Source organism: Castanea sativa, chromosome 5 (assembly GCF_040712315.1).
Source record: "Castanea sativa cultivar Marrone di Chiusa Pesio chromosome 5, ASM4071231v1".
Classification (NCBI taxonomy): Eukaryota; Viridiplantae; Streptophyta; class Magnoliopsida; order Fagales; family Fagaceae; genus Castanea; species Castanea sativa.
Window position 1 is genome coordinate 25,565,888 of NC_134017.1, and position 12,866 is coordinate 25,578,753.

Sequence of the window (12,866 nt, forward strand, 5' to 3'; positions counted from 1 at the left end):
ATGTCACATGATTTTGTGTTTGTTGTGAATGCAGAGCCTAAAACGGAGATGGAAAACACAAACAAATCTAGTTCTTCCTCGTCGAGCGGCTCTCCCTTGAGGAACAAATCTAGTTCTTCCTCGCCAAGCGGCTCTCCCTTGAGAACCGAACGTTTTCCTTTGCCAGCTATGCGGCCTTCTTCACCATTTTCACGTTCACCCTCACCATTGTCGCCCGGCGCCACCCTCAGGATCACCATCACCTTTATGCCCATTAAACAACGAGTAAGCGTTTGGAATTTGTAGTTAATTATGTTTAATTATATTTGGGTTGATAGAATTTGTGAATCTGTGTATTTATGAATTTGTGCGTATTAATCAATGAGTATGTCACATAATAAATTTAAGTATATTTGTTGTGATTCTAATTCCTAAACTTTTGAACCAATTAGGAGTCCAAAATCCCCAACGGTGGACTTAGGAGAAGACTTAGAGTTAGAGGAACAAGAAGGGGGAGGAGGAGAAGGAGAGGGAGAGGGAGAGGGAGAGGGAGAGCGAGAGCGAGAGCCTACAAATGAGGGCTTGGAGTTGGATACAACTAGAAAAAGAAAGACCACCTCAGATGTTTGGGATCATTTTACAAGGAAGAAAGTTGATGGAAAAATTAAAGCCCAATGTCATCATTGTAGCAAACTTTACTTGGGTGATCTTAGCCAAGGTACAACCCATTTACGTAATCATTTAGCAAGATGTCCACGGTTGAAGTTTAAAGATATAAGGGATATGCGACAACAAGTGTTAATTAAACAACAAAATAAGGTGGATGGAACTATAAGTTTAAATGCTTATCAATTTGATCAAGGCAAAGTGAGGAATAATCTTGCTCGTATGGTCATCCTACATGAATACCCCCTTTCAATAGTTGACCACATTGGATTTAGAGAATTTGTGGTTTCTCTTCAACCGTTGTTTAAACTTGTCACAAGAAATACTTTGAAGAGTGACATTCTTAAAATCTATGATAATGAGAGGGAGAAAGCTTTGAAGATGACGGACAAGAATGGAAGTAGGATGGCAATTACAACTGATATGTGGACTTCAAGTAACAAAAAGAGAGGGTTTATGGTCATTACTGCTCATTTTATTGATCATACTTGGACGTTGCAAAGCCGGGTTTTAAGGTAATTTTTTTATCTATAAATTGAATGTTAAAGACTTTACATTTAGAATGTTTATTGAGTTATGTTATAATTATTCCTATTATTTTTTTAGGTTTGTTTATGTTCCTTCTCCACACACAAAAGATGTCCTTGTTGATGTCCTTGTTGATTGCTTTTTAGAGTGGAATATTGATAGGAAGTTGTCTATAATAACCGTTGATAATTGTAGTACTAATGATGCTATGATAAGACTTCTCTTGAATAAGCTTGATACTAATTCTCTCATGTTGGGTGGGTCTATGTTGCATATGAGATGTGCTGCACATATTTTGAATTTAATTGTTCAAGATGGATTGTCTCTTATTGGTGATGGTATTGAAAGGATTCGTGATAGTGTGATTTATTGGACTGGATCACCAAAAAGGAGGCAAAAATTTGAAGAAAATGCACGACAATTGCGTGTTCAATGCACCAAAGAGTTAGTCTTAGATTGTAAAACTCGTTGGAATTCAACTTACTTAATGCTTTCTACTGCATTGATTTATAAAGATGTTTTTCCTCGTTTGGCTAAACGTGAAACATCTTATTCTTCTTTGCCATATGATCATGATTGGGAGTTAGCTAAAGATATTTGTGGGAAGTTGGAGTTGTTTCATAGTGTGACTGAGTTTTTTTCAGGTCGTAAGTACCCTACAACTAATATGTATTTTACTTTGGTGTGTGAGTTGAAAATTGCATTGAATGAATGGAGTTTGTCTTCAAATGAGATGATAGCTACAATGGCAGAAAGCATGCTTGCTAAATTTAATTCTTATTGGGCTAATGTTAGTGTTGTTATGGCTTCGCTATCTTAGATCCAAGATATAAGATGAAGTTATTGGAGTTTTATTATCCTAACATTTATGGTGATAATTCAAATTTGGAGATTGAAAAAATAAAGAATCTTTGTTATGATTTGCTTGATGAGTATGGAGATCTAGATGAGTCCCCTGCAAATAATGAAGGAAGTTCTCATATTCCTGCAAGTAGTGCTTCAAGCCCTGCGGCTCAAATGAAGTTTAGGTTGAGTGGGTCAATGTCATGTTTTGATTTGTTTGTGAACAATAGTTCAAAGAAACATGGGAGTGCTAGAATGGAATTTGATTATTTCATTGAGGAGGGAGTGTTGAAGAGAAGTGAAGATTTTGATATTTTGGGATGGTGGAAAAGTAATGGTCTCAAGTATCCTACTTTACAAAGGATTGCAAGAGATATTTTAGCCATTCCTGTCACAACTATTGCTTCAGAATCTGCCTTTAACACTAGTGGGAGGCTTTTAAGTCCACACCGTAGTAGGCTACATCCCAAGACTATAGAGGCAATGATGTGTGCTCAGAATTGGTTATGGAGTGAAATCAACGGTTAGTAATTGTCTAATTTTTATTTATAAAATCAAAATTGTATTTTTATATTTGCTTGTTACAAATTGATGAAGTTTATTCCATTTTTTAATTCCTTGTTGTTGTAGGTTCTTCAACTATGTCTGGTGATTGTGATTTTCAAACAATTCTTGATGATAAGGAGCCTAATGAAGAGGAAGGGAGTTGTGTCACAATTGTGGACGATTAAACATTTTGTAATAATTTAGTAGCCGTTTTAATTTCTTAGACTTGTTAGATTAATTTGTTGGTTTGTAATTATTCTAAACCATTTGCAATTTCTTAGTCTTTTTAATTTGTTGATTTGTGGAGGATAAGACATTTTGTAATTTCTTAGATTTGTGAAATTTATTTTGTAGCTTTTTAAGTAATTTATTGCCATATAAGATGATTTTGGGTGCCATATAATGATATAAATGGAGGTAAATGATTTGGCTACCATATAACAAGGCAAATTTTGGCATTTGGGCCATGTTAAATGACTTGAATGGGCTTGAATTTAGGAAAAAAAAATTTAATAGGCTTCAATTTTTTTTTTTGGTTGGGCTAAATTTGGGCCCAATAAGTTAAACGGGGCCCGCGGGGCCCGGCGGGGCGGGTCTGGGCCCCGGGAAAAAAACCCGATTATTATTTGGGCTGGGTCCGGGTTCGGGTCTTGGCCTGCGGGTCGGGTCCGGGTATGCAAAAACCTGGCCCGAACCCGACCCGTTGCCATTCCTAGACATCAAGGATACTAAGAGTGATACACGTGTCTCCAACAGTGGACTAATACAAGCTCTGCCAATAAGGGGTGTCCTATAGCATTCGACCATAGGGGGTCACTATCTTCCTTTTGTGCAAGTGCTAGTTGTCCATGTCAAGTGTAAATCTCACTCTTCCCCAAGATGGTCACGCCGTTGGCATGGGCCAAAGATCCTTTCCTCCAGTCAACGTTTTCCTTTCCTTGGCGCACAGCTGCTCCATGTGTAAGGTCCAGATCCAGCCACACCAGCATTCTTACATGTCTTGGTTGGTGTAATGTACAAACTGAGAATCAAGGGCAAAAATGGTTTTTTGACCGTTCCAATTTTTAAAACCATGGTCTTGGCAAAGTTTTTGGCAGCTCCAAGATTTTTTCTAAGGGGGTCAATAGTGTTGGAGCTAGGAATTTGTTGTGGGGGTAAAAAAAATTAAATGATTATTTTTTTTCCTTGTATATAAAACTTTCATATTATATACAATAATCTAAAGTAGTATTCTAAATACAATTTAGTATACAATACAACTATATTTTACAATTGTCTAAATTTTTTTTAATAATTTAAAGATCGGTAAGACAACAACCATTGAATGCATAAATAAATACAATTAAATAAGTAATCATACATTTTTGTCATATGAATAATAATTTATTATATTTATATGTAATATCAATTAAATAAAAATATATGATAAGAAGAATAGTAATACACCTAAGAGTAGAACTAGGAGTAACCGCGAAAGTAAGGAAAAAAAAGTAATTAATATAATTTTTTGCTTTTTAATTGTGACTTTTTATTTTTTAACCATACAAGTGGTCATTCTCTTGGAATTGAAGCAAGCATTAAAACACTTTTTAGACTTGCAAATCTATAGAGCACTCATCAAACTGCTTGACTAGAATGAAAGAAAACATAGAAGGGAGAAAGAGAAATAAAGAAAATGAGGAAAGAATCATAGAAGTAGATATAGATTAGTTGGTTGTACAGGTGGTGTAATTTTTTTTCTTTTTTGTATGCTAAAAGTGGTGTCATTTTTTGCTAGTGAAGAAGAAAAGTGTAGGAAAAACAGTTTCATTTGCGGCCAACAACAAAGTAAGTCAGAGTTTAGAGAGAAGGTTTATTTATTTATTTTTATTAACGAATGAGAAATTTTAAGAGTAGAGCTATTGACACAACACTTTTATAATAAAATCTAGGTGACATGTTTAAGATATATAAAAAAGTGATGTCAATTGTGGGTCTAAATAAAAACCAATTAAAACTTGCCACTTAACCTTTATTGTAAAAGTGGGTTCCAGTTAGCTCAGTTATGAAAGTCGCTGATGGTTGAATAAGAGATTTGAGATTTAATTCTTGTCTACACCAAAAACAAATTTGTATTTTAGTATAATAATAAAGAGCTATTATTAGGAGCGGACGGATGTCATAAGTTGAAATTCTCTCTCTAAAAAAAAAGAACATTTATTGTAAAATTTTTGTGATAATAATATTGTGAAAGTAGTACTAAGATGATTATATTTAGATTTATTTTAGCTAGGATTAAACAAAATTTAGGATTAGAGTGTTCAAATTTTTATTTTAGAGAAAAAAAATTATATATAATTTTTATTTTTTGGCTCTGGCTGGCTGTAGGGCTGCCCCTGTGTGCGGCTTGCTATAGGGTTTGAGAATCTGGGTGACAAAGTAGCACGTTTTGCATTACGTTTTGCACCACGTTTTGCGCATTATTCCTTGTTTTAGCACCTACTTATTTAGACTTGACTACTTGAGGGAGAGAGACAAACTTCCTTGTTTTAGCACCTACTTATTTAGACTTGACTACTTGAGGGAGAGAGACAAACTACAAGTCGCCTAAATTTATCAATATCACATCAGATTTGCATCATACATTCAGATATCATATTCGGGTATAGGCTCATTAATATATTTTTTTTTTCTTTTTTTTCTTTAAGGAAAAGCTCATTAATATTCTAAATCGTCTTTCTCATCCTAGGAAAACTTTATGGATTAAGAGATTATTATTATTATTTTTTATAGGAATGGACTAAAAGATTAGATTGGAGACTAAATTGACATATTTAAAAAATTTAGGACTAAATTGACATAGTTAACATTAATGACCAAAATGGTAATTTACCCATTTAAAAATCCCTACCTACTTTGTCATCCTCTCTCTCTCTCTCTCTCTCTCTCTCTCTCTCATCAATATACTTTAGCATTTAAATTTCTCTTGTTGCTTATTTTTTTCAAATGTTTGAAAAATCCATGTTAGAAAATTAAAGTATAAGCGCATGCTTTAGCATTTATTTTTTTAAACTGCTCAAAAAATCCATATTGGAAAATTAAAGTTAGAAAAAACACATACTGCATTTACTTTTCTTGTTGCTTATTTTTTTCAATCGTTTGAAAAATCCATACTGGAAAATTAAACTTTAAAAAAGTTTGTAATTTCCTTAGTTGTGTTTTAGATTTTTTAGTTGATTCAATTGCATAAATGTATTGGTCAATGAATCACACAATTGAATTTAATTGTAGTTAAAATTAACCCCTTTTGTGCAATATTGATTAATATATCCACATGGTTGGATTTAATTGAAAAATCTAAAACACTAACAATAAGGAACAATAATTCTAGAATCACAATAATTTTCACAATTAGTGAGGTGGCATACTGGTAATGGTAGATAATAATACAATATTAGTAGTGGATTTGGATGTGAATCAATCAAGGAAGTCAGTTTATATCTTACCAATATTGGTGCTCTTTTAAAGTGTACAAAAATAAAATGTTGGGCTAGATCTAGAATTTTTCAGGTGTTTTACCCAATATTGATGTTTTGGCCAGAACAATAAAAAATGTTGAAAAACATGTTATTTAAGCTAATAAATTGAGTTAGTGTACTTGGACTAATATTTAGGCTTCAAAAATATGTGCATTTTAATTTATACATTGACAGACACACATATGTACGTAACCCCAAAGCAGTAAACCAGTATCAATCAATACCAAAATATTTCATTCCCTTATCTAAACTAAAATGACCCCTTGTATGAAATTGATTTCATTGGAATTAATAATATAGCTTGTCATCTCAATTATTGTGAAAATATTATGTCTATAACATAATTTAGTACAAAAATATATCTAAACTTCACCCCCAATTTTTTTTTTGTTTTTCAATGATGAGGGTGATTTTACAAGTTGTTACTAACACCTTAAGAAGGCTGACGAGAGTAACAAGCCCGTCAGCTCTGGTAACCGAACTATCCCTTTTCGACATCCGTGGCCCTGCCTCATGTCTGACGGCGTTTGGCTGAAGGAAGAAAGTTGACGGAGTCAAAGCTGAAGGTTCTAAGCTAACGACCTTTCCAGAGACAGATGTGTAAGCTGACAACTTTAGGAAGGAAAGGTTGACGGAAGGAAAAACTGAAGAGGATAAGTAAGCCTTCATCCATAACCTATCTTGTCCTCTACGAATGCGTGTATAAGGAAAATTCTTGTGCTATACGTTTGACCCTAGTTGAGAAGATTCCTATAAGGAAAAGGGCTCTAGGAGATATGTAAAATTCACAAATTACTCTTCTAGAAGGAAAATACTTCCTCACCAAGGCGTTTATTTTGGCTCCACACTACTATATATACCCCAAAATCCTCATAAACTACGGTACGTATAATTCACTTGAGCTCTAACACTTTAGGGTTGTGAAGAAGAAAAGAAGTTCTAACTTGACATTCAGAGGGTTTTTGGCCGGTACCACACCGGTGCCCTTTGTTTGGTCTTGTTTGTTGTTGTGCAGGTGTTTCGAGTAAAGTAAAGTGAGGACCACGTGACAACTGGTGAATTTTTTACCATCATCATTCAATATTTTGAAAATGGATTTTTGGAAAATATTATCCACCAAAAATAAAGTTTAATACAGAAATTATACTTCATATGAAATAAGACGAAATCTGTGAAGAACGGAAGTCATATACTGTCAGAGTCTTTTTTTTTTTTTTGCTAACCTAACCTCATACTGTCAGAGTCATAGGACATAGCCACGCTCCTGGATCCCTCCTTTAATAGACTTCAGGCGAAGATCTTGGAAGAATAGTCAAAAAGAAAGATGGAAAAAAAAAAAAAACAAAAAACAAAAAGTCACAGCCGCCCATGCAGCATGATTTATCTTTGGATATAATTACATTTTCGTCCTACCTCGTACTGTCAGAGTCATAGGACATAGCCACGCTACTGGATCCCTCCTTTACTAGACTTCAGGCGAAGTTCTTGAAAGAAAAGTAAAAAAGAAAGATGGAAAAAAAAAAAAAAAAAACAAATAGTCACAGCCGCCCATGCAGCATGATTTATCTTTGGATCATTATTACATTTTCGTCCTAAAATTTTTGGTTCATGAATCATGATGTTTTAAAATTTTAATTTTGGTTTCTCAAAAATAATAATAAAATAATAATTTTGGGGCATTAAATTTGGTTCTACAGACGACGTCAAGACTTAGATAATGTGTGGATAAAAATTATTGCGTCCACATTTAAGTCAAGACAACAAAGTTACTATTCATACTGTTCAACCACTTTCACACTGTTCAACCACTTTTTCATTAAAAATACGTCTCACGATACTATTTACATATTTAAAAATTATTTTACTACTGTATTTTTAATTTTCAGTTTTTAACTTTATCCAAACGGACCTTTAGAATTAGGGGAGAGCGGCTTTGCTGTTGGTTGCATGCAGCGGCTTTAACTTCTAGCTTTGGGTTTTTTTTTTTTTTTTTTGAAATGTCTTTGAAGCATAACCCTGGGTAATGATAAAATTATTTTGGTTATTTTAAATGGCTAGGTTGTTTGTATTGGAAAAAATTGGTTGATTGAGTTTTTTTTTTTTTTGTTATTGGTAATTTTTTTGATGGACTAATTTTTCTTGGCTTGTATATTTTGTTTTAAATTTTAGATTTATAAATTTTTTTTATAACCTTTAAAAGGAGAAAAATGTTAAAGTTACAAACTTTTTATAAATTGTTGATGCGGTTAGTACGTAGTTATTATTATGTAAAAAAGTGATGTACGTGGTAGGCTCATATACAAACCAATAAGAATTTGTTACCTCAACATAGTTTGGCTCTCCCAAGCGAAAATTCTAGGCTCTGCCACTAGCTATAAAGCTTTTGGCTTGATTCTATTATAAAATGGGTTATCCATCCAAACATGTTAAATTTCAAGAACTAAAATCAAAACTATCACATAATTTAGAAAAGTGTTACGCTTACAACATTTTCATAACAAATCATAATGGTTAGTTATTACTAGTTCTAATTTAAAGTTTAAACATACCGCTGAAATTATTTTTTTGTCCCATTAATAGCAACCTATTACTTAAGATTTGTTGTGAAAGTATTGTAGATATCGATAGTGTAATATAACCTTTATTTTTCATCAGTATTTCCTTTTCTTCATTTTTATTTATTTATATTATTTTTTGGCTATATAAGACCGGATCAGAAGTGAGTTTCAAAATACGTACAACGATTAACATAGAAGAGATGTCTCTATTTGAGAAGGTAGAGGCTGAAGTAGAGATCAAGGCTTCAGCAAAAAGGTTTCACGAGGTTAATAGCAAGAGAGTAGCTGAGGTACCGAAACTTAGCCCTAACTTTATACAGAGTGTTGATTTACTTGAAGGTGAATGGGGAAAAGAGGGCTCTGTCATGTGCTGGTATTTTGTCTTCGGTAAGTCAATCAAGATTTGTTGTTGATCATGTCTTATGGATTCCTGAAATATTTTCACATTTTATACAATACTTGCCCTTACAAATGCTTATAGCCCGGTCAACTGTGTATGTATTAGATTTGTTGATGATTGTGCCGATAACTTGGTGGGAAAAAAAATGGAATTGTATTGTGATGTTGGGTGATGTTTTTTCATAATCTATATTTAGTTATTATTATTATTATTATTATCATCATCGTTATTATTAATATAAACAGTAGAAGTTTGACTAGTAGTTTTTTTTTTCTCCAAAAAAAAAAAACTTTCATAGGTTGCAACACATAAGCTTTGCAGCCTCCACAAATTTGCACATCACTAATGTATTTATTTATTTATTCATTTTTTAAAAAAAAAAGAAACCCATATCTCTCTCTCCCTCATGCACAGATATCTTTCTCTATTGGGTTTTTTTTTTTCTCTCTCTCATGGCAAACTAAAACACAGATCTCATGGCTACAAACCCATTTGTAATTTGTGGTTTCATTGTAAACCCCACCCCTAAATCTCTAACTCTCACCATAATCAACCAAAGCCTCAATTTTGAATACATCCAATTGCAATTTTCTCAAATGATTGTCACCACCCCTCCACCCAAATCAGTGCCGACACCACAATTTGTTTGAAATTTTTGATTGGTAACCCAAAATTGTGATTTTGACAAATTTCAGGCACGTTACGTGACATACTAATCATAAAAATAAATGTTAGTAATATATAATAAATCAATGATAATATTTAATATAAATGAACTAATAATAATTAATTTTTATTATGTATGGTATTAAAACTTTTAGCTTTATTGAAACATTGTTCTTTTCCCATATATTAAAATTTTGGTAGTTTTTAAGGGTGTTAAAAAAAAAAAACTTTGTTGTTCTTAGAGATTTATATTAGGTCAAATTTATCATTTTCCTTTCATACTTTTAAGGGTAAATTGCAAATTACACTCCTAAAATTTGGGAGAGTATAGATTTTACACCTTGAAATTTCAAAATTTAAATTTTACTCCATTAAGTTTGGGAGTGTTTAGATTTTACACTATAACGTTTTAGAATTTGGATTTTACTTCCTAAGTTTGGAGGTGTTTAGATTTTACACCCCCAAATTCTGAAACTTTAGGATGTAAAATCTAAACACCCTTAAACTTTAGGAAGTAAAATACAAATTCTGAAATGTCATGGTGTAAAATTCAAATACCCCTAAACTTAAGGAAGTAAAATCTAAATTATGAAATTTCAGGGTGTAAAATCTAAACACTCCCAAACTTTAGGAGTGTAATTTTCAATTTACTCTACTTTTAATGATTCTTTAAGGTATATCATCATTATTAGTGATTTTCACCTTATTAATGATTTTGCTCACTAAAAGTTTTGGATTAAAATGTGTTGAAAATTAAGTAATTCTCTGTTATTTCAAACATTTTAATGTTGATTTTGTTTTAATGGATCATTGAATTTTATCCCTCAATTTTGTCAATGTTCAATTGTAATGCGCTTAGCATATACGTAGAATTATTAAGTACTTAATGACATTTACGGTTTCTTAGTATATTATATCTATACAAAGCTTCACCGTGCACTACAAGAGTTTGCAATTAGTTTTTCTTAAAACTAAGTTAGACAAAAATCCATAAAAGGAAGGGTTTACGTTTTAATATTTTCTTATTGTCTGAAATAAGACTCGGCCAAAGATTTTTAATTTTCTACTTTTATTAATAACTAACTTGTAACTTCTTGCATATACATAGATACATTTAAAGATATATAATAAGATGCATAATATAATTTCACTATATATATAATTTAAATACTATTGAAGGTCTTTTTTATATTTTGTTAACTCTTTAAAAAAATTTGTAAAGATATTATTAGGTATATAATGTAAATTGTCCATATTTTTTTTAATTATTGTGAAACACTTTTTTTTTTTTTTTACGATTCATTTATTCTAGAATATTTGGTTTTTGTATTTAATAACTTACTTGAATGAATATTTATGGTGTGATCTCACATTTGATTCAAAATTAAGAAATAAAATTCTTTAAGAATAAATAATTTAGGACATATGGCACAAAATTGAAACTCTAATTTGAGTTTCTCTTAGCTTCACCTATTATTATTATTATAGATTTGATAGTTACAACTGTAATGAATCCAATATTGGACTTGAAAGGGGGGCAGGGGCGGACGGAGGGGGCACAAGGTCCCCCTAACTTTTCCAAAAATGCTCCTCCCCCTCTATTTTAATGTAAACAATTCAAAATTTTGAACAAATTTTAGGTAAAGGCCCCCCTTTAGTTTTTGTTTTTATTTTTAAAAGTAGTATAAGTACTCTTTAATTTATTGTTGTCTATTTTCCTTTTAATATTGAATTTTTTTCGTGTGTTAATGATTAATTTTAGGAGCATTTAAAATATAGGTATGTAAAAATATATAAGTAAATCTATCTTTAGCAAAAAAGAAAAAAGACTACCATGAACATAAATTTTATTTATTTATTTTATATTTTACTACTTATAAATAAAGTTTCATGAAAAAGAATAAATCATCAAAAAAGGAGGATTTTTAATCCAATTATTATTGTTTATGTAGTAGGGAATATAATAAAAAAAATAGAATAAATTTTTTTATAAAATATCACAAAGAAAACAAACAGCAAAAGTCCAAATTATAGAAGCCAAGTATGGATCAGGTTGTAACAATAATAAAAAAGGAGGTAGATAAGAAAGGTGTAATATCACCAAGAAAAAAAAACCACAGAAGTCCAAATGTTTGTAGAATTGATTGTGTTTGTGTTTATGTGTGACTCTTTAGATGGGAAAGCTGTAATGTCTAAGGAGGTAATCGAAACCATTGATGACAAAAACCATTTAGTCACTTTCAAGGTGATTGGAGGAATACTCAAGGAGATGTATAAGAGTTTCAAATTCATTATTCAAGCCACTCCAAAGGGCGAGGGGAGCTTGGTCCACTGGACTTTGGAATATGAGAAACTGAATGCCGATGACCCTGACGCAAGCTCAATGCTTCAATTCGCAGTTGGTCAGAGCAAAGATATTGATGCTCATCTTGCCCTCGAATAGCTTGGCAGAAATATTACAGCTTGATGCATATTAATAAGCACAATGTATTTGTGCAAAATAAAATTTCTGGGAGCTTTAAAGACTTTCTTATAAATAGTGCTTCCTCTATTGCTTGCTTGTGTCATGTTACTAGTAAAAACTTACCAGTTTAACTGTTATGAAAATATTATATTTATAATGTAATTTACTAAGGAATTATATCTAAACTTTACCACCAAAAGAAAAAATTGCTTGTTTTCCAATATTTTGAAAATTCTATGCACAAATTAAATTTTAAAACAAAAAAGTTATCCTTCATAAAGAATAAGGCTTCAAAATTGTGCCAGATGGACAATTGAGCTACAAGGCTCGTGACCTAATTCTATTACAAATGGTCTTTTTATCCAAACCTATTGTAGGAGGATGAAATTTCAAAGAGATGGAACTGCAATAAGGACTTCAAAAGGGACCGCGATGATTTCCTGCAAACATAGCAAACACCAAAGACAAAACTACTCAATTCCTCCATGACTAACCTATGGGTTTGCCAAGAAGGCTCTGAATATTAAGTGCTTCTTTTAGAAGTTGATTACTAAGTTAGTGAACCAATAAGAAAAGAACCATGAAAAGTCTAAAATCAAAGAAGCAAAACTAAGTCCATGACTTAGTATAAGAGCTTCACAGAGTATAAGAGCTTGTGAGAGAGAGTTTTTTATTTATTTATTTTATCCATATGTCTA

The 12,866-nt window shown here is 31.9% G+C and overlaps 1 protein-coding gene and 1 pseudogene across 1 annotated transcript; both read left to right on the forward strand.

Annotated features, from left to right (window-relative positions):
- Nucleotides 1-2,846, forward strand: LOC142634978 (zinc finger BED domain-containing protein RICESLEEPER 2-like; annotated as a pseudogene).
- A 5,948-nt stretch (nucleotides 2,847-8,794) lies between these two features.
- Nucleotides 8,795-12,255, forward strand: LOC142634209 (MLP-like protein 43). The gene is made up of 2 exons (XM_075808502.1): nucleotides 8,795-9,025; nucleotides 11,879-12,255. Exons 1-2 carry the CDS (start codon nucleotides 8,839-8,841, stop codon nucleotides 12,145-12,147), a joined length of 456 nt encoding a protein of 151 aa, XP_075664617.1. The 5' UTR covers nucleotides 8,795-8,838; the 3' UTR covers nucleotides 12,148-12,255.
- Nucleotides 12,256-12,866: the final 611 nt, after the last annotated feature.